This window comes from Rhea pennata, chromosome Z (genome assembly GCF_028389875.1).
Source record: "Rhea pennata isolate bPtePen1 chromosome Z, bPtePen1.pri, whole genome shotgun sequence".
Classification (NCBI taxonomy): Eukaryota; Metazoa; Chordata; class Aves; order Rheiformes; family Rheidae; genus Rhea; species Rhea pennata.
Window position 1 is genome coordinate 30296451 of NC_084702.1, and position 23222 is coordinate 30319672.

The following is a 23222-nucleotide window of genomic DNA, read 5'->3' on the forward strand; positions in this document are numbered from 1 at the left end:
TGAATCTTCTCCACTGATCCTGCTGCAGTAGACTCGTATTGGTCTCAGGGTTAGCAGCACTGGGTGCTTTAAAGGAAATGAAAGGTGTAGTGGCACAATGATTAAGTCTTAGTCTCTCCACAGTACCATGTACCAAATGCAATACTTTTATTTCCATTCCTTTCCTGCATTTTAGCCTGTCTGCATGCATTTCCAGATTGATTTCTTTCCACATTCCCTACACTGCCTTCCCTCATGACTTTGTTGTGAAGTCTTGAGTTTCAGCAACCTGTTTTATTTTTTCCTTTTGCAAAAAGGCTGTCATAAGGGTGAGAATCCATTCATAGCCAGTGTTTAGATATACTATTGTAATGAATGCGAGTCCTACACTCAATTTAGATCTCTGACCTCCTTTTTTTTTTCTTTTTTTTTTCTTTTTTTTTCTTTTTTTCCCTGGCTTGCCTGTGAAAGAAGAGGGAGAAGATTACCAGTTAATGTTTGTCTGGTGTGTTCTTTTTAAGGAATCAGTGGGAAGTGAACGCATCTTTCTCTGCAGAGCAAGTGTGTAATATTACTGATACACTTGCCTGCATTTCTTTTCTGCCTGTACACTTACTCTTATGTGGTTGTTACATATAATAGCAGCTGTAGAAATGCATTCTTTGTGGATGTGTTTATTTTATGAAAGATTTTAGGCATTTTTGAATGCACAGAAAGTATTAAAACATAAAAATTGCTGTAATGATTTTAGTTTAAATACAAATGAGATAGAACTTCAGTGAAAACAGAATCATAATTTGGAGGCGAGAGTTACATATGACCAAAAAGCTGGTACCTATTTTGGCTGCATCTCATCTCAGTTCCGTCTCTGCCAGTCATTTTAGATGGTGAAGGAAGAGCCATTCATTTGCTTAGGACTAGTGCTTTTGAAATAGGCCTTCCTGTGGCAAAGTAGACTGTTCCAAAATATTTTTTTAGACTCTGTTGGAGACAGAGTATCTCTGTTAAAAGTTCACTCCCAATGAAATGTTTTTACAATATGATGACCATTTTGATAGCAGGACTGTGTTTCTGGAAAGAGCAGCGTCCGTACAGAATGTTTTGTTTCTTTCTTTGTGGGCAAAATTCAGCAAAAAATTATTCATATCTAAAGGGTGTTCAGTGTTTTGAAGGAGTTGAGTTACCTATTTCCATCTCAGCAGAAATGGTTCTTAAAAACAACTAACAAGAGAGTTAGTATTATTTAAAATCCTTTTTTGATTGTTTCAGCAAAAGCCAAGGCTATGATAGATTTAAAGATGCATATCAACATCTGAGGCTCTGAGTTGATGCTAGTCCTTCTCGACCATTTATCTTTTGCAGCCTTTAAAGGTATTCCATCTGGAAAAAAAAATCTAATTTTCCATTATTTAGCCTGCTTTTTCTTTTAGTATTTTGTTTTATTTCTAAGTGTGATGTTCATTCTGGAAATCTGCAGCTCATACAGGGAGAGAAGACGCATTTGAACTGAGCAAGATGTAGGGACTGAATATGTAATATATAAGCCAGTCAGGCTAACTACTGAATGGGAGAGCTCTTTTAAAAGTAAAAGCTTTGCTAAGGATTTTGCCAAGGATCCTTTGCTCAGTTAACATTTTCATTGTTAAACTGAGGGAAAGCAGGAGACAGCTGACTAACGCTCAGCAGGAACTGTGGTTTAAAATGTATGTAAGAGATTGCAAGTGCTAGTAGGTGTTGCTAGAAAGTATTGGATGAATGTTTACAGTCGAACTATAGGTAATTGGGAGAGGGCTGAGAGAGACACCCAGTTACTACCTCAAAGAGAAGGAAAAAAATAGTTCAGGAAAAGCCAGTATGAGGAGAAAACCTGAATTTAAAAGGGATCCAACCTGTAATTTTTCAGGAGAGAGATACCTGTCCTTGTTACAAAAGGATTGCTCCCAAATGGGAGTTTTGCTCCCTGTGGTGTTGGGAGTGTGTAGCAATTCTCAGCCTTTATGGCATGCAGTGCCTTCTGGCTTGTTTGCTATTAGGAAATTTCTGCGTAAAATGTTTAAGATTTTGTATTCTTTCTGGTGTCTATGTTTCCATATATAAACCTCATTTTAGAATCTTCTTTGGCTGCACTGCTTTTAGATTAGTTAACAGAGATGCACTTTTGAAGTCATTATGTGTGTGTCTTTCCTTCTCACAACAATCTGGAAAGCTCCCAAATTACAGATCAAGCATCTTTGTGGTGTTGGAGACTTTAAAATTCACAGTGAGAAGTTAATTTTATACACACTTGGATATCTGATAAAGTGTTTTTGGATTAACTGCAAGATTAATTACCTTATAAGAAAAAGTAAACTGATTAACCCAGGAGTTCCCATTACTAATGTTATAAAAATATTAAAAATAGAATACACTGCAAACAGGATGTCTGGTCATAACTGTGCAGTTTCAGTTGCCCGGTATTTATGTAATTTAACTTCTGTGCTGAGATCAGAGAGCAGCGAGAGCCTCATGACTGTGAATAAAAATCCTGTTTAATTTGATCACACCAATATGGCAGTTTCTGGAAGGAGTTGTTTACCATTTAAGGATGATGTGGAGAAATGAGTAAGTGCCTACATGGAAGAGCACATATGTTGCTCTTGTTCTAGTAGTGAAACAGCTTTTCTGAAAAGCTGGAGTTCTGGTAAATGGAATTGTGGGTTTTTGTTAGTACTAGTGTTAAAGTGTTAGTATTAATGTTAAAAATACTTTTTCCTCTTTGTTACTAAAGTTGGTTGTAGTCTGTCGGGAGTACAGAGACTTTATTTCAAGTTACTGAACTTGTTTTACCAACTGAATTAACAAACCAATAATTCTGAGAAAATTAGTTGTGCTTCTTGGCCAAAATGAAATAGTAAGCACTCAGTGCATCATGGGAAATGTTCTTAATTGACCATTTAAAGTAGAACTATTAAAGAAAATTTTTTCTTTTACTCTATAGACAAAAAGGCATGCCTGCAGCCTAAAGTCTGGACAAGACAGCCCTGACATTTCAACACAGGGAACAATTTGTGTTCACAATCCCTGTCTATTGTCCGATTGTAGATGAAGCAGTCAGGCAGACTCCAGAAAACTGGAGTGTGCAGAGCTGCTCATAGTGCCATATGCAAATACATTTTTTGTATTCATATTATTACGAAATTCAGTCAGCTGTGTCAGCAGCATTTAGCTGAAATCAACCTTCTCTACTGTGTACTTTGTTGTTAATCTAAACGTTTCCATCTCTTTCAACTGAAAAGCTAACTGTCTTAAGTTTTAAGGAGTTAATCCATGAACAGAACAAAAGAAAATCTCTGAGATGCTGTTTTTGAGAATTGGTAGCAAATCTTGCAACTTACTGAAAATACTGGTAGCATGTTTGTATATAAAGGAGGCCTAAGACTCACAACTTTCAAAATACTAAAAGCACTAAAAATGAGGCTATTCTTTTTCAGCCTTTGGAGTGAAAGAGACTTTCAGAATTGGCATATGTCAGTAAATATTTTTTTTTCAATGTTCAGCAGACTTTCCTCTGAGTAATCTGTGAAGTACTATTTTAAGACAGCCTGAAACTTTCGCTAAGTGTCTCAGAATGTGTATGCAGTTTTCCATGAATCAATATTATATAAGTGTATCTAGGTAAGTAATAAAATAGTAATGTTGATAAAGGCTCAGAAATTTCCCCAAACCAGTGCTGCGGAACAATCGCATATCCATAATAGAAAGAACATGTCTTGAAGAATTAAAAGGTCACCAAAAACGGGTCTAGTTTATTTTTTTAATGAAATTCTGTTACTTGCTACTGATCTGGTCCTCAATTTTGTGATAATTAATGGAGGCTAATGAAGCCATACACAGATTTTCATTTTGGCTCCTCTCAAGTTCCTAGGTTTTGGTAGTGCGCTAACTTTTGATTTTTCCTCTTGTTCCTTTTAAAGGAGAATGTTGGCTTGCCAGCATCAGAAATTTTGTTGCATATCAACATATATATTAACAGCGTACTTGAAGTCGAACTTACTCGAAATATGTATTCCTGGCTTACTTCTTCACATCTTTTTGCCAAGCCATTTGTTTACTGAACCTTTGAAAAGCAGAGATATAATTTTCAATTAACTAAAGGAATGTACAACATTCAAATGCCCCACCCAGCCTCTTTAGGAGGACAATATTTTTTTGTGCATACATGCCCTTGAATAGTTAAGGGGCAGGTTTTGGGTTGATGTCAATTTATAGTGGAAAAATACAAGTCTGAAAGTATAGCCTGAGAAGGCAAAATGTGTACGTGAAAGTAGAATGCTGGAAGAAATACATAGAATGCGCAGTACAAGGAGAAGTGTAACCTTCTTAAAAAACCCAGCATCATTATTAGTGGAATGGGAATGACAGAGTTCTAGTTAGAATTTGATTCCCTCTTGGACTGGGGTCATCTTAATTAATTGAAAAACATCTTAATTTGCTGACAGATTTCTTAAATGTGGAAAGAAGGCATATTATGTATGATATGGCTTTCCCCCTTCTTCCCAAAAGAGTGAAAAGAGATGCTATGTTTTAAGAACCACGTTTGTCAGTTTATAATTGGTTTCATTATAATTCTTTTAGTTGAAAAGAGATGTTTTTTTAAAAGAAGCAGGTTTTAAAAGCTGAGCTAGTTGTTAGTAGTATGTTTTTTATGACCTTGTAATAAAACAGAAAAGGTTCAAGGATTTCAACCTTGTGTCTAGTCATTCCTGGAGGTGTGGGAAAAGGAAGTTTAATCCTGTCTCTCCTTTAAATCCCTTTTAAGTCCTTGCTTGGTCCTCTGCAAGGACCACATTTCTTCCTGTGCTGTTTGCGTTTCAGCAAAATAACTAAGGCTTGAGTGAGAACACACACACATTTTGGGCTTGTGACAGCAGAGGATGTGGATTTAATTCTGAAAAGGTGGGTTGATTTGCTCTACAGTAAGCATACTCAACACCCACAGAAGGCTTACTTCCTCCCAAACTGGTGACATTGCCAGCTGCTTGGCTTGCAGCTTGTGGAGGTTCATAAGGTATGGTGTGGAGAGAGCTCCCCTTACAGACTGATTGACTTCCCTTGAGTTGTATGCCAGGGGCATGGCAAACTCTCCTCAAGAGAGTGGGGATCATGGTGAGGCCAGATGGTTTAAACTTAACCATGAAGTGTAGAAAGCCAGATCTTCAGGCATCTGAGGGCATGGTGGGTAAGGTTTACATTTCTCCCCACTGCTTTTGGAGGCACCCAACAGCTAACCTGCTGCTGCCTGCTTACTCAGCCCCTTCCACTCTGCAGTGGCAGTAGTGTCTCTGCAGAGGCCACTTGGCCAGTCACAAGTCAGCATGGAGTTTATTTCAGCCTTTTGCTGGAGCCTGAAGTTTTTGGATGGTTTTTGGGTCCCAGTTTTACCAATTTGTGCACTCTCAGGAGAATGACAAATTTTTCTCATCTCATGAGATGAGGCTTAAATACCAGAAAAAAATGCCAAATTTCATGGGTCACAAAGTCTGTTCTTTCCTAGGTTCTAGCTCTAAACCATCGCTGTTTTATCATCTCCATCCTCTTATCTCTTTAAACTCACAAAACAGAAGCTTTTTGTTTTGTAGATATATTCACTGAACAATGAAAATCAATACAAAATTGTGTTGTCGATTCATAATACTTAAAATTGATGGTAGAATGGATTATTAGCAAGTGCTTCTCTAGTACAGATTGATAATAACTTGGTTACACTTTAATGGACTAGCTTGCCTGGTATAAATATCAGTTAAATATCAGTAGCTTCAGTATCAGTAGCTATTTATTTTTGTTTTTAAATTATGACCTTTATAAAAAGAAAAGCAACAGGATAAATACAATTATAAAACTTAATTTCATTCAAAATACAGCAAATTCTGGTTTTTTTGGTTAGAAGTTCAATCTTCGCTTTTCATTTTTGCTTGTATATGGAGATGTATAGGGGAGCACAAGGCAGAGTATTTTGCATGTGTTTTTGTGAAGCAGACATGTAAAAGAATAAAAGCAGCTTTCTCTTCCAAGCTTTTTCTTTTCTTTCTTTTGTCAGACATTTTAATACTTGGACAATTTCAAATCTAGGCAATGTAGCTCTTTAGAGATGTACTATTTGTAGGGTTCCAGTCCTTAAGCAAGCTTGTCACAGGCATGTGATGTTCTTATCCACAGTAACCCCTATAGAGTATATGCCAAAGGATGGACTAGCCATTTTACATGTAGGAAGAAAGTTGAAAGGATTGTAGAGCTCAGATTTAGCTGATACTAGTGCAAGTTTGTACAAAAGCAGTATGTGCGCATTTACTGTTCTGGGAATGCAGCCACAGGATTAATGTTTGCAGATTTGGCCTTTTAAATTATTTTTTGTGGTTTTAAGTTTACTTTTGAGTTTGGAGTTTAAATGGGAGGACTTGGGTAGAACATGTCTGTCCATTAGTTCTGATGGTTGGGGGCTGTCTGTTTTGAATGAAGTCTTTTTGTTTAGTCCCATGTCACATTTTGCTTCAGTGATTCACTGCTTTATAATCCATTTAAAGGAACTGCTTTGTTCAAGTTAGAATACAGTATTCCGTGTAACAAAAAGCCACTTATATTCTTGGAATAAATCTATATTAATTTGAAACAAATGTCACTATGTATGTTTTCTCTCACAAAACTGTGGACTGGTGTAAACTTTATATAACCTAGAAACTGCAGTGGCACTATGCTGAGTGTAAAACTGTACAGAACTTGATGCCCTACATCAACTTATAGATAAGCCCTACAATTTTGTGATTGTTGTGTTTCACCTATTTATAATGTATATACTGCTGTATCTTGGCAGTGATTTGACAAATAATTTTCTGTTTTAAAAGGTTATGTAACAGTAATTTAACTGTACAAATATTGGCTATCATTTTAGTTTTTCTTTCCCTCCATCTTTAAAGTATTCAAAAACTCATTTGCATAAAACAGGAGAGTGTCTGAACTTGTCCGATAATCTGATTGTAGGCTCAGTGTCTGTGCCTTTCCAATTACAGAAGCTAGATGTAAGCAATGTAAATTGTTGCAAGATCTCTATAGCATGTATACCTAAAATGACCCACTGATTTCCGAATGTTCTTCCACAGTGCAGAAATACCACATCATTTGGCAATACTGGAAAGATCACTTTGGAGAGATTAGTGTAGGATGACAGGGAGGGTAGTCTGTTGGGCCACATTACATTAGCATGGCTATAAGAATAGGTATGCCTAGTGACTTGAATTGCTTTTCGGCATTCTGTACAGATACAGTCAGTATTTGCTTTCATAAAAGCAGCACTTAGTGTTTCACATCTGTAGCAGGAGAGGAAAAAATGATAAAGTTAACAGCAAAGGAAAAAGAAACCTCAGTTTGGGCCATAAAAGTGCAAGATCAGACATCTGTATGCCAGATATGCATGTTTCTGAGAGTATGTTTCTGCTCAGTGATCTGTACAAAAAGCTATTCTTTATTTAAAACATCTTTCTGTTTCTATGAGAATTGGAGATTACAGTTTAGATGAATCATTCTTTAGTATTCGCACTTCCTCTGTCTTATCTACCTTTTCAGACTTTTGGCAAGTTTTCTCCTGCTTACTGTTGCTGGGACAGTGGCTTTGAAGTCCCTTGCTTTTGTATTTGCTTTACACACGATGGTTGTTACTTACACTGAAGTAGCTTTCCTGAGTGTCCTGGAGGTGTTCCCCTGGACTTCACATTTTCCAAAGAAAACAATATGGTGCTATGTAAGCTTTGAAGGGACAACTGTGGTGCTTCTGTGTGCTTGGCTCGGTGACGAGCCTCAGTAAAGCAGGAGACTCTGTCTTTAATCCTGTGGTGCTTCCTTTCCCGTGGGTGGGTAGTTGCTGAGTATATGGCCTTGCAGAGCCCTCGTAAAAACATTGATGGCTCCCTGTTGCCAGTTTGATGAGAAATTTCACTCAGTTGTTAAAGAACGAAATAGGATTCATCTACTTCCTGTAAAACTGTAATGCTCACTGGCATTTGTCATATTCTTTTCTTTCTGAATCAGTAGAATCCTGTTTTGTGTTTTACCGGTGCTTTTTCCTTATTATTACAAGGTTTGTGTCAACTTGGTAATGTTCTTATTCTGCCCTGCTTGTCCCAATTTTCTTCTGAGTTGTTGAATACCAACTGCCAAAGAATTTTCCAAATTCCATATCCTCCTTTTTCTCCAGGAGAGGTGTTATATACACAACATAGGACTTCAAGGCATGATCTTACAGCTCAATATTCAGGATAACTTGAATTCTTCAACCTTAAGATTGTCTGAAGCATAGAATTATATATGGCTAGTAACTCCAGCTCCAACTGATCTGAGAAATCACCTTCATGCCATACATATTTTTCCCTCCTTTCTGCTAAAGTCCAGGCACTGGTCTGCCTTATGGTTCTCCAGCATTCCTACCAGAGAAGAAGTTAGATTTGAAAATGGAGTCCTCAGTCCATTGCACAGCTTTGAATGTGAGCCACAAGGTCACTTAGACTGAGTCTTTCTTCCCCTTTGCCTTTTTTCATAATTGTTTTCTACAGTGATAAATTAGTTTCAAGGACATTCCCATCTGATTTTGGAGAAGAGGAAGAAAGTCGATCAGCTCCCAGGAAATTCTTCTGGTAACTGCAAGGGTTGTGATATAGTGGTGTTAATAGTTGCTGTTCTGAGATTTTACAGATGCTGTGTTTAATTGTTGTTCACCTTCTAAAAGGAATGAAGATTGTTTTTAGTCTTGTTTCCTATAGTGTGCTCACATAAGGCAATTTTTTGTGTATATGTATTTATCCATACATCTTTTTTTAGTAACCTGTCTGTTTTAAATATATCAGAAAGACAGACGTTAAAGTGAAACCTAGCCAGACAGAGGAAGACAACTCAGTAAAACTCATTATCGAGAAAGAGCTTGTGTTTTGTTAGACATGGGGCATCCTACTGTACAAAACTGTAGAAATACCTGAATGAACCTCAGTTGAGTTTACAGTCAACCACAGGACACAAATCCAGGGGAAGCCTGAACTTCATGGATTCTGATTCTTCTGGAACAGTGTATTTTTGCTACACAATGTTCCACTGTGATGAAATGAAGGTCTACTTCATGCAGCATTATAAATCTCTTACCATAGCATCCAAGAGACAAGTAGGATGGTGGTTGCACCCAGAACTAGGAACTGAGATGTGCAAGTCCTCCTCCTCCTTCTGATACTGGTAAACTGAATACTTTGAGGTAAACTCCTTCACGTTAGATTTGCTACAGATGACTAATACTTCTCTATACTTTAATACAGATGTATAAAATACGTATTGCAAGTGGATATAATGAAGAAAGCTCTGGGTGGTTCCCAGTGTATGATCTGCAGGACCTCTAGTCCTGAATGGGTTGGTTGACTGTACGTTACTGGCTTTATTTCTCAGCTTCATGAACTCACTGTCCATCTTTGTTGTAGAGTACTTTTTCAGGAACAATATGTGTGAACTCAAAACATTAAAACAAACCCAAAAAAAAAGTATTACAGATCATTCAAAGCTCCTTTTTATTGTTACTACTGCTGTCTATTGCATAAGTGCCTACGATAGTATCCAGCTATAGCATGAAAAGCTGTATAAAGGGGAAAAGATTTTATTTTTTGTAATATTAGTAATTCAGTGCTTTTTGTATTCACTGCAGAGTTTCATGAACAAGACAAGTTCCTGAACTTAGGCGAATACTTTTTCATACCTTCAAGTAGGAGAGCATAATGTGACCAGGCAGAGCAGCTGAAGATAGGACAACTATAAGGCCTTTGAAATAGTGAGTAGACTCTGATCAGGTCCTTAGATTAATTTAGGATCTGTGGCTAATTCTTAAAAAACTTCATAAGAGGAATAGAACGGAATGTATAATCTTCTTGCAGTGTTTTTCCTCTCTTTTATTTTTGAATTGAGTGAAGGTATTTGAAAAAAAAAAAAGAAAACAAATCTGAATTCTACTGAATGTGAATACCTATGGACAGAGTCAATGACGAGCTCCACCCACGTTGTCCAGTCATTATTCTGTAGTCTCTGCAGTGGGACGGAGACTCCTGACTGAATTTAGGATCATGCTGCTTGACCTCTCCCGCAGTGTTCATGTGAATAATAATGTTAGCTAGACAACTGTTTTTCAGAATGCCTTGCACTCTAATTTAAAACACAAGTGTAAGCTCCTCCCTGCTTCTTTAGGTACAATACTTGTCTCATAGTCTAGTAATTCACAGTATTCAATTAAATTTGTTGCTTGTGCGTCATTAGTTATGATGAATTATACTTTGATAATGAAAAGGAACGTTTTTGCTCAACTGTGTAAAAGTAAAAGAAATCCATTCAATCTTTAATTTATTTTTGGCTTATCTGATCTGCTACTGTTTGGGTAGAAATGCTGCAACAAGTGTAGCATGTTTTATTTAATTATATCAAGCCAAAGCAAAACTATTTTTTTCGTGGTGGAAAACCTCATCAGGTGGGGCTGTTAGTACATTCTTCGTACTAAGTTTTATCAGTCATTTGTTTCTCTGCCATGAACTTTAGCCATGAACTTTTATGATATAAAAAAAAAAGGGACGGACAGAGAAGCTTACATGCTTAGTGACTTGGGGTAAACAAGTTAACAGCCAATTGTAGCAAGAACCTAGAAGTCTTATATCATATGTATGGAATGAACAAGCATGCGAATCTCTCTTATTCTAACTGAAATGAGAGTAGCCTGTGAAGTGGTTTGGTTTTGACATAGTACATAAAGAAAGAAATGTCTTCATCCTCATACCTGATAGTTGCATTGGTTTGTTTTGGCATGTTTAGTGTGTTGATTCATATCTACTTGATTTGTATCTACCCCGACACTGTAAAGATGAGGAAGAAACTACTATTTCTTTCTAAATATTTTGGTAGTTGGTACGTACAGACAGTATGTGGTTATATGAATGAAATTGGTGAAAACTGTTAATTTTTAAGAGGCTCACCTCTGGCTAGCATAGACAGCTGTAACTCTCAGGAAGGGTGGATCAGTGACCAGTTAAATCAGTTGAGTTCTTTCCATTTATTTTCTTTTTCCCTGTTAGCAAGCTTTCAGGAATTACATCAATCTGACAGACACAGGGAAATTTTTAAAGACTTGGGGCTTGGAATCACCTGGGGAAGAGAAGACTGAGGGGGGATCTTACCAGTGTGTACAAGTACCTGAAGGGAGGGTGTCAAGGGGACAGGGACAAACTCTCTTCAGTTGTCCCACGTGACAGGACAAGAGGCAATGCACAGAAACTGAACCACAGGCAGTTCCGCCTGACTGTGAGGGGGAATTTCTTCCCTGTGAGAGTGACAGAGCACTGGACCAGGTTGCCCACAGAGGTTGTGGAGTCTCCTTCTCTGGAGATCTTCAAGGCCTGCCTGGATGCAACCCTGTCTAACATGCTGTAAGTGACCCTGCTGAGCAGGGGGGTTGGACTAGATGATCTCCAGAGGTCCCTTCCAACCTTACTGATTCTGTGATTCTATGATCTGGTGGGAGCGATGTCCAAATATCCTTCTCTTATAATATGCACAAGAACATAGTTAAGAACAACTATTTTAAATTAATCCTTATGTTCATCGCAAAAGCTCCCTATAGTTGAGTCAGCTGGCAGATTCTGAATGCAATGTTTTATTGCTTTCCAGGCCAAGAGGTCTTACAGTGATAGTGATCTTTGTTGTTCTTATTTTCTGCCTGATGTACAGCATCAACCATCTTCCAGGAGATGAAGGCAACTCATTTCAAAGATTAGGTTCGGCATTCTAAAATCAGTTAAAAAAAGAGACTACGGGTACGTCTTTCCTTGCAAATGAGGGAATCTGTGGCCTCTGCTGTAGTACAGGGAGTACTTGGTAATCCTTGGTGGTGTTGTACAGAGTAGTTGCACATGTTGTCAAGAGTTGTTACATGTAGTAGTACAATACATCATGCTTTGGAAGGTTTTCCAGCTTCGACTGTGTAAATTGGCAATATTTTCCATGTCAGAAAGAATAATGTGTGATAACCTCTGAAAATAAAATACGTAGAAAAAAGCAAGCCTGAGCCTAAATTTTTAAATACTCAGGTACCTTTATTCAGTTCCTCCTGAATCCGATTATGTGACTGTCCTTAGAACAGAACTTGATTTCTAGAGTGGCTTTTGACACCAGCCTGTCCTAGCTAGGTGATGGAACCATAGGCTAAATGCGTATAATAGCGAACAGCTTTTTATTTGGTTTCTGTAGAATACTTTCATCACAGTCCTCAGACATTCGTTTGTGATTTTAAAGAGAGACTATGCCAGTGTGTTTTTTTCTGAGAAGCATGTGCCCTCCCTAACTCTGCTGTAATGAGCAGTTCTTAAAATGTATGGATTAGATGTGGTAAAACTTTTTTTTCCCCGAAATGATGTGTCTGATACAAAGGAGTCTGCAGAGAGTTTGTGCCTTATGTGAATTTCCTTTTAATTTCACAAAGAAAATCTTTCACCTAAAATAGAATATTTAGGAAAGGGGAGATTGGGTGTAGTCCTTTCTCCCTTTCTGAAAAATTTCAAGAGCAGAAATTAGATGTTACAATGTCTTGCAAGATCTGTCATGACATATACCCTTTTCCAGTGAGTTATGTTAATCAAGTTTTAAGTCTGTTGTTTTGACTGATGCCACATTTATAACCAGTATCATAATGTATACTGAAGAATAGTGCTCAGTCTGACAGCACTAACAATGGTGTCAACACTTCTGTTTTATTTTTGGTTAATTCTTAATTCTTTCTTATACTGAGTATCTGTGGTGTGTTCTTAATTGTCATGTTGGTAGGAGTTAAAGACATGTAAAATGGAGCCTAGAACGTACCTCAACAGAGCATGGCATTTTCCCCTGTGAAACAGTAGTTTCTTCAGAAGGAAGAGAAGGTAGAAAATACAAATGTGTATTAGTTTATTAATGGACAAGTGCTTTAAAAATGTCTGCTATATCCTTGTTCCAAGGAACAGTGATTTCAGCATGTGGGCGTAAGGAGAAATAAAGTCTTCTCCTGAGCATTTTAACACAGATAATGAACAATTTCAGGAAGACAGATAAATATTTAGATATACTCCAAGTTTATACCATCTCTTGAACTCAGACACATAAGATCTTGAAATAAAATGTAGTGCTTAGAAGTTGCATGGTCTTGTCATTATCCCTTTATCCCTCCTGTAAGAATAGTCATTGCTATTTTTAGTTCCTTTCCTGATTCTTTGCCTTCTGTGATGGCTTTCTTGGCTTCTATACTACCTCCTTATCTGCATTTTATAAAAGTCCAGAATCTGAATCAAACGTCTGCTTGTACTGTAGTCTGAAGATTAACTGATGCATTTAGACAAAAATAACTATTTTACCCTATAGCAGTATTTCAATTGTGTACTGAACCTTCACAGTCCAATTGCAAGATCTTAGTATCTTTGATGTTCATAAGGAAAACAATGTTTCAGAAGTCTCTTCAGCTGTCACTGACACCTCTGTGGTGGAGTTTGGCATGTGCAATACGGAACAGCATCACTGTGGCACATGTAAAATGTGTGTCAGCATGTCCACCCTTTGAGTTGGGACATAAATAAAACTCTACCTAGTTATCCTGTAGGAGGGGTTTAGAGAAGCAATATGTTGTTACTCAAAATATAGTCAGGATATGTTTTGAGTTGTAGAGCAGAAATCTATGAAAAAATCCCCAAACTTTTACTGAATATGTTGCTTTGGGATTTGCAATTTTGGACAGATTTTACACATTAATATGGATTTGGGAGGGAAATGGCAATGAGTAGGACATGATAAAAATGATACTTAGATCCACTATCCTGGTGGTTTCAGATAGCATAAGATGACAGCTTTTCTGTGGCCTAAGTGAGTGTCTAAACTAAAATGAAATAGTAGTATTCTCTGTAGTGGTGTCAAGGGGAGCTACTGAAAATGTACATGCCACAATATCATATTGTATGTTTTGGGGATGTTTTCCTGAGGTGAACAATTCAGGCAGAAGATTTAGTAGAAACTGTATTTCCAATATTTAGGTAAGTGTTAACCTGCAGTGACACTTTCTCAGTCACCACTGTTGTTATTCTTTCTTCTCAGTGACTTTCATAAAGTAAGGGAGACCAGAAGGAAACATTACATTCATTTGGAAGTGAAAATTTGGGGGAAGGGTTTTCTGCTGTTAACTAACAATGTACCAAGGCATCACTACTTTCTGTTTCAGTCTTTTTATTAAAAAAAAAAATCAATAAGTTACCTCTAATGCTGCACTTTGACCTTAAAAGTCATTGCACTTCACTCATTGCAGTATATAAGAGCTGTGCTTAGAGTTGTTGGTTCAGTCCTGATCAAATGCTGTTTAACAGGTTATTTTAATTTACTCAGGTTTTCTCTGTATTCTACCATGACAGAACATACTGGGTCTGCTCCGAAATGTGCACTTGGTGAGTGTTGAGACATCCAGAAATGGATCTTAATTGTAGGGGAACCATTTTCACATGATAAAAAGGCAAAAGTAAAAGTATAGTTTAAAAAATGATCATATATTTTTTTAAATACTTGATCTGTGTGAGTCATTTGGAGTATGTTTTAATAGTTCATGTGAGAATAGCTACTTTGTTTCATGGTTTGTGTGTCTTTGCCCTGTAGACTGAAAGCCACAATTCTACCTATAATACTCTACAGCTGTTTCTTTCCCCATGTAATTTATTACAGTTTGGCTAGTGTGTATTATTTTAAATCTCTTTTTGCAAAGAGAGTGACCATGAGAGAGGATATGGAGAGTGTGCTTTGAATACCAATGTATTCAGAATTAAGCACTGGAAAAACTCATGTCCAGAGCCTGACTATTAAGCAATGTTTTTAAGTTCCAGTCCTGTTTTGATGTTGAAGCATGAAGACCTATTCTTGAATTATTTCTTTGTTCTGCTTTATGAGGTTGACACGAAATGAAATTCTGTGTCAATGACCCTACTATCAGTAACGAATTTGGGAAACAACTTCCAATTTATTCTATACTTAGGAGTTCTTCTTATCCCGAATGTAGAAGCCCCTTTTCCTTTCTGTCAGTTATCCTTTATGAAAAGGTCTTTCTTCTGTATCTTTCAATGTTGTTTGAGTCCATAGATACCACTAGGGATTTCTTAACTCACTGTACTCTTTCTGTGTTAATGGAAGGGTTTTCTTGTGCTGAAGCTGTGGCTGGAACCTGAGGATACAAACTTGAATCAGTTGTCTATGATCCTCAGCTTTCCCTTGTGAAAGATATACATGTGACTGTTCCAGGAACAGGTAAATGACACTTCTGTAAAATGACTTTTCAGCCTGATAATACAGTTTTGGTTAGCGAGGAGGAGGGAAATGTTTACCTTTTTTTTTTGCATCTTAAATTCTACATCACAAAAAGGCAGATGGTGGTGTAATGAAGCCCTTTGCTGTCAACCCGGATTCAAGCAACCGTTCCAGCAGCAGAAATTATCATTCCACTGTTGTTTAATGTCCTTTGTTAAATGAGTTTATGGACAGTTGTCCACTTGATACAACTGCATCAAAACATGGTCCTTCCTAAATGAAATACAGTACCTGGATTGTGTGCAGTTGCTGAGCAAAACAGTTGGTTCTTACTTTCTCTGTTGTTTTCTGTTGCAAGGGTGATGAGCAGTGTAAGAGGAGAAGGAGGTTTATTTTTTTGTATCAATCTGCTTAATCTCGTGTAAGAGTCAGAAATTGGTATCAACCTAGAACTGGCAAAATTTTGTGCTATATGTATGATCTGCCTTATCTAAGTCATCATGTCAAAGCAGTATTTAGCTGTCAGAAGGGGTCTTTGCCTTGCTGTGAAGTGCTGTGTGTTAACTTTGCATACTGTCATTTTGTTCTAGATATGAAGAGGGGAACAGGTTTATCAGCTTTCCAAAAATATTAGCTCTCTACTGTGAGAGAGCTCACACACTGGGAGGGTGTGAATTGTTTACTTCTAAATAATTTAAAGTTCATCTGTCTTTTTACTGAACTCTCGATCTTTTTTGATGCATAATACTAAATTATGCATCAAAATCAAATTCCCAGTGTGTTTCAGTTGAATTGCAGAAACTCATTTTGATGGTGAAGTAGACCATTTTAAGGGGCATAGGCTCCTTCTACTTGCTGTGACCATTTTTAGAAGGCAGGGAAATAAGAATGTATAGCAGATGCTGTAGGGTTGGACCTTGTGCCCTTCCAGAACCTCACCAGCTTTAGTGACTTTCTGTTTACAGAGTTTTCCCTAAGTTACATAGCAACCTAAGTTGAAGGTGTAACTCCGTATGTGTTTTTGTCTCTTTTATCAGGAGATAATTACAGTGTCAAATGGAATTTGAATATTACTGATTTTTTTAATGTATTTAGACTGGTCAGTGTGTAAATGTACATTACTTCCGTCTTATTTTGCCTCAAAATGTCAGCTGCAAAGGCCCAGAAAGTTGCTTTTTTTATTGTGCTTCAAAAAAATAATGATTGTTATTAACAACTGAGTGACAAAAGTAAGATTTAAGAAGAATTATAAAAACTTCTATAGGTTCAGATTTTTATTGGTAGTTAATAGTGGTTTTTTTGCTTGTTTTCCCACCATATAATCAGGAGGCTAGAATCTTCCGATTTCTGGGCACTTTTAAGAGACATTAAGAATTATGATGCTGGTTTGTAACTGAGGTTAATTTAAGGAAAAGTAGAGAGGAAACAATATTGCCTTCTAGCGACATTTGTAGAGTCCCTTTGTTTGTCTTCTTTTTAGGCCTCTCACTAATGTATGAATGTCATGATAAGATTAGGAAGCAAATTGAAAATGGATCGAGTTCTGGAGAAAAGGTCCTGGATGTTTAAAAATATCTCCTTTTACTCCTTATTCATTCATGTTTTTAAGCTTTGTTTTTAAATACTTAGAATGCTTTTTAATAAAATATAAAAATTTAAAACTCAAATGATGAAGTATGCAAGTTTCTAAAATAATGGTGTTTGAACATTGTGAGACCCCTGCACCACAGAGTAAATCTCTATTTTGGGAATCAAAACAAGTATCGTCAATTTCAATACTGTACATATGTATTTTATTAAAAGCGGGTAATATCACATAGTATTTTGGTTAAGACTGTTCTTTGTGTGTTGCAAAATGAGTGAGTGCTAGTTCTTTTTGTTTTCAGATATGAAGTTAAAACTATTAGAAATTTCAGAATGATATTTTTCCCCCAATGCTCATATAGAAAATAACTTTTTTGTACTTTTGAGTACTTTTGATCATATTTGGAAGCATCAATGCATTTCTGAACCTACAATTCCATAAATAATTATTTTTGATAAATTTGCTGTGTATTTTCAGGGCATAGTTGAATAGTCTCACCATTTCTGGTTTGTATTTGACAGAAGATAGTTCTTATACTGGAATGATACTGTATTTGTAGTGGGGCTTTTTTTGTTGTTGCTATCTTTAGCTGGATTACATAGGACTGTGTAAACCCACATTTAGTGGTGGTGTGAAAGAATATTAGAAAGGGGTGGCCAGTGTTAAAGAACTTGCTCTGATTTGTGTGCTCTATAATTGTAAGTCACACACACGGTACGGAAGTAGCAGGAAAGGCAGCTGAGCCTGAGATGGTAGCGTAGCTTGCTTTCATATATTCTGGAATAATTTAGTTGCTAAATTAATACCTGCTTGGGTTACTGCTGACTCATGTGAGTATTGCAGTCATAGAACTAATCCAAAATATTGATATGTTTGAACCCATTTTCAGCAAGTTAATAAGGCCTCACCATGCTGACTTCGCTTTCTATTTCTGCTGAATAGCATACTGGAACAAAAGAGCAGGGTAATAAGTGAGCTATCCAGGAGACACAATAGCTGTTGGATCCCAGCCATGTAATGGGCAAGTATTAAATATAATTCGATTGGAAATAATTTTCTTTTTTTTCTTTTTGTGTCCGAAAAGAACTCTAAGGATCTAATCATCCAGAAATACGCAGATATAATCCTTTTTTTAAACCATTAAAACAGTGATTGTTCCTTTGATTGTACACATCTTTGGCATATAATACAGAGCTTGGAGTTATAAATACGGTACTAAATAAGTTTCAACCCTATATGGTGCTTTGTGAAGTAAGACTGCTCTTGCTACCAGTGCTTAAGTCCATCTGTTTGCTGCCAGCTCGTCTCTTAACAGGTTTAGTGAGCCATTGTTACTTATTTGTGTGTATGTCAGGCCAGGTCAGAGTAGGGAGGAACAATGACAGGCTTTAATTTATGCGATGATCCACTGGCTCTTAACTTTGATTTTAAAGTTAGGATTAGGACTGGTGCTGCGTCCAAAATGTCAGAGCTCTACACCTGATTTGTGGACCTTGGGGAAAGAACAGGATTGTCGGTAGTGAAGTAGGCTGTGTGAATCTGCACCTGCTTTCCTAGAAGTGTATTCCAGAAAGCAGAAACTCCTAAGTTTGCCAGAATGATACAGTGAAAGAAAAAGTTTTATAATATGTTTCCATCTTGTGAGAAGTTTGTACAGCTCCTGGTTATCTTTGAAATAAAATATTTCTACTGTGACATAAAGCAGCATGACTACTTTTTTTTTGAGTAAAAGTTGAATGACTTACTTTCCTGGGAAGGAAACTTCATTTACTCTGAGTATTACTGAGTGTGATACAATTTAGATGTTAAGAGAAAGCTGTAGCCATGAAAGCAGTAGTCTAGTTTTATAGGCATAGTGTGTGTAATGTTGCGCTAGCGGGGCTGCCTTTTTATAATTCCTTTGATCTTGTCTGTCTCTTGGCCACAAACATTGCATTTACAGTCATGGCCAAATGAATGATCCCAAACATGATGTTGTTGTCATGGGATTAAATTGCATACTGAGATTAGTGGTTAATAAATTCCAGATGGATCTCTCACAAATAAAAGTATTTGAAAATACACTTGAAAACATGGATATGAGGATATGTTTTACCTTTGTAGAATGAATTTGGATAGCTGTCTTAATCAGAGATTGTAAATTGCTGGGGGATCATGCAAGGAACTGTTGTAGCATGCCTCTGTATAAACAGCATGTCTGGTTTTGTCTTGTTGAGCATATTTTTGTGCGAATTAGATTATGTACATGAAGACCAGTGCTCGCTTTCCTCAGTAAATGAAAAGAATATACTATCTCCAGAAAGGCACAGGTTAAAAAGATACTTGGATATCTTGTTTACTATGTAATAAACAGGGGAAATAATTTTAGTTTGTTTTGCTTGCAGAAGTGTTTTCGATGAATGAATATATTCTCTGAATTTTCAGACATTAGGTAATAGTATCTTTTCCTGTTTGTTTAGGGCTTTTTTTTTAAGGTGTAATTTACAAGCAGACGTCAGGTTTACTGAAACTTTAATTTTTTATTTCTAAGCCTGTAGCCAGCTTCATCTTACAATATTTCCTGAACTGTTTTTTATTTTAACATGAAAACTGAAAGAAACAAAGAAAAAAAAAGGAGAGACGAGGTGTGCTTACCATCCATGAATAGCAGTCTAAGTTTGAATGAAAAATCGGCAGGGAGAGCCTTGTCATATCACCTAACTTAAGTTAAGATGTCGAGTAGTTCTAATGGTGCTTAGGCATTTCCTATGGCCATTAGCTTTTAAGAGAAGATGGGAAACATCTAGGTTATATTAGTCATGCTGCAAATTTTTGCGTAAGGACAAAACATGTCTTTGTATAATGTTAGCAATCTCTTTGGGTGTAGGTTATCTCAAAGTAATTGCCCTCTTTATATATAGCTGGACAATGAATGGCAGACTTCACTGTCTGGGTTGAATTATTCATCCAACTAAAGTTCCTTCTAACAATGATTTTGGTCTTTTTTAACTCTGTCTTAATTTGGTTGTTACTTACCTTTGGTTTTGAAAGGGACAGTAGGAAAAAAAAAGTGGGGGGAAAAAGCCTCTTAAAATTCAGAAATCTTCAAAGAGAGTCAGTTTCCATTTCTAATTGACTGATGGAGTCCTCCGTGTAATTGTGGAGGAGTTGATTGTAAGAATTGCCTTTATTTGAAAGTTATTTGGCAAGTTTCTGTAAAATAGGAGGCTTGTGCTTTACAAACTATTACTCACCTATCCATTTTGACATTTTTGATTATAATTTTTGTCCTGTCCATCATTACTCATCAAAATGTCTTCTTCCATATTGAGGACAAATTACCAAACACATTTTTTTTTTTTTGTAAGTAAAAAGAGCTCTTGGGCTGAAAGTTTACTTATTTACTATTATTTCTTTCTTCTGTAAAATGAGACAGCAGGCAAGAGTGAGAAATCAGACGGCATCAGATTTCTTAATGTTGGGGTGCATTAATGACAAAGTCTTATTAAACTGCAGTGTGGGGAATATGCCAAGGATTTTCTGGCAGCTGGTAATTTAGCATGCATGAGGATCTGAATTCTTCTGCTTTTTAGTCTCTAGGCAGTCTGTGTGAGTCTAAAAATCTGAATGTAATGGATAACAGCGTAATAGTATAAATCCCTTGTGTAATGGTAGCTAAAGCAAACAAATTTCCAGTATAACCTGACTGTGTAGCAAATGTGGCTGTTGAACCTAGGAACTGTAGTCGTGAGCTACTGGATACCTCATCTTTCTGTGACGGTGTTCAGGGACAGCTAAATTAGTTTAAGCTTCCTGAGTGGAAGCAAAATCATGCTTAAATCAGATTAGTAGGAGCCTGCAATGAGAGTTCCTATTGCAAATGTCTGATGCAAACAGACATTTATCTTAAATTACTGTTTCAAAGAGAGATTTTTAAAATTGTATTTAACCCTCTTGAATAGTGTCATACTGAAAACACTGCAGTCTGAAGGATTGTGTCCACGGAGTAGCCATGTCAGGGACAGAAAGAGTGCAGACTTTGACACACTCCGGTATGTTGATCAGTAAGGACCACCTACAGGGAGAGAGGGTGTAATTCAATTTCCACACTCATTCAATCCTGATGGCCATCAACATTGCCAATTGTGAGATCAGCTTTTGTGCTATGGATACTTTTTTTAGTAGGAGCTGAACTGAGGCAACCAATCTTATTTCGTGTTGCTACCTTTTTTTGGTTTTTATGTTGCATTTCTTCAGAGAGGAAGTTTATGTAGAAAAGAGTATGTAAGCTCCACTGTAAATGTTTAAACCTCTCTTCTCCATTTGGTAAATCTTTTTTGTATGCAGGAGTATATGCCAAAAGTACACTCATCCTTCTATAAAGTTAGAAATACTTAGAGACATATTTCCTGTAGCTCAGAAGCCAAGATTCTCAGAGTTTACAAGGGGCTTGTGAACTTCTAAGTCTGGTTTCCAGCAAAGTATTGCAGAAAAGTAGGAGAAAAAGATTGCATCCTGCCATAGCTGTACAAGCAAAGACATTGGACGTGAATATGTAGAAATGTTGAGTTGGCTCCACAGTGTGCTTATAAATTTAAACACTAGTTTTCTCATAAAATGAATTGTTGTAATAGTGCATTACGCTTTGTTTCTATAGTTGAGATGCAAGTTATAAGCATTCTGTCCAGGACCTTTCGAAGTTCCTGTTCTTACTGCAAATCTCGTCGGTTCCAGTAGCAAAAGCCAAGACGTAGCATTTATCTGTTTGCCTACATAACCATGAATTGTTTTAATAAAATATTTAGAGCTGATCATCCAAAGTCAGGCTATAGGAAGAGGTTTTTGGATGGATCTGTGGTGATCAAAGTGTGTATCAGAAAACATCCTGGTAATATTTATTTCTGATGCACTGGTTATATGCTTTCTTTGTTTGGACTCTGTGGTAGCTTCTTGCTACTTTCTGAGTATGTGCTGTAATATTGTTTAGAACAGAAGCCTGCTTTTTCACTAAATTCTATCATTTTATAATTACCTAGGTGAATGTAATTTTATGCTGCTCTCCATGTATATGTTATTTTGAAGCCTTTTTTCCTATATTAAATGAATCTGGCACCCATATCAGTATGGGTGATAACCTAAATGAGAGTAGACACAGTGTGCGAATGTCCTAAATAATAGAAGCCATGAACAAGGTGTTCAGGAGTATGTTATGTGTTAATTTCAATCTCCTTTAGATTTGAACAAGGCTGTTGCCCGCAGCACTTTGTTTTATGTTATACTCTTCAATGTTTACATGCTTTAGCTTTGCTCTGAAGGTTTAAAGCTAACCAAAGAATATAAAATGTCAAAATAAATTTAAATGATCATAGTGAGTATATGTTAAAATGATTACTCAGAAGGTGCTGTGTGCTACACCCTACAGTCCTTAAGCAGATGTGTTTCATTGAAATCTTGGGAATTTTGTCTCAACGAGTATTGTTGCAAAATCAGGTTTGTTATGTCTTAAATGTTTAACATATACGTCTGAGGCAAAGCAATTGCAGCGTAGATCACATAGTTTATAAAAAAAAGTGCAAGTCATTTTTGAGCAGTAGATAGACCATGTAGCATAATGAAAAATGACTGTCAATGTCCACTGCCCAAATTTGTTTACATTTTAATATTGTCAACAATAACTTGATTGTGGCCTCTTTCTTCATGTTTTTGGTTTCTTTTGAATGCTGTTGTAAGATGGTTCTTAGATGCTCTCTAAAAGATCTTACTCTTAAGTCAGTTCTGTCCAGAAGATCAGTATTTGTGGACTTAAAACTGTCTATTTAAGGGATTACGTTCTAAAAGTTTTCTTGCTTGTTCTTACAGGGTTTGCATGGAATGGTTTTCTTTTTCTCAATAATGACCTATCATTATATTCTTATCAGTTGTATAAGTTAATGCAAAACTATGTTTGTACTTTACATCAGAACCTGCTGATATACTTTTTATAAAGCATAATTTTATTAGTTGTGATAAAAATATAAGTGTGCAGAAAATGCACGTAACATATCTGAACAGTGACTTTTCTTTTTGCACTGTTCAACATAAAATCAAATTAAAATCCATATTTTAAAATGTGCAGCAATTAATTTTGCTGTATATTTGATGATTTTATATAATCTTGGAAAACTGATTTGTAATTACTCACATTATTTCTTCATAGTAGCGGCGTATCAAGAACATAAAATGAATTTAAATACATGGCCAAGTTCTGTTGTGCTCAAAGAAATTGTCTGCAATATTTATCTAATATTTTCATTAAAGTGTCATGCAATATAATTACAAAAAAGTATGATATATTAAT

General features: G+C 36.5%; 1 protein-coding gene across 12 annotated transcripts in view; it reads left to right on the forward strand.

The window, feature by feature from the left end:
- Window positions 1-23222, forward strand: part of AOPEP (aminopeptidase O (putative)) — a 212536-nt gene that overhangs the window by 134370 nt on the left and 54944 nt on the right. Inside the window, exons 14-15 of one of the 12 annotated variants that reach the window (XR_009961251.1) lie at window positions 9686-9808; window positions 14416-14474. The exons of 8 other annotated variants lie outside the window; for them this stretch is intronic. Coding sequence is in view for 2 of the 4 variants with exons in the window: in XM_062600339.1 (XP_062456323.1) it covers window positions 14416-14474; window positions 15208-15223 (75 nt within the window). In the remaining 2 variants the exon portion in view is untranslated. Of the gene's footprint in view, window positions 1-9685; window positions 9809-14415; window positions 14475-15207; window positions 15295-23222 lie in introns of those variants that run through there. 3 more of the 12 variants (XM_062600339.1, XR_009961252.1, XM_062600338.1) reach the window with 3 other exon arrangements.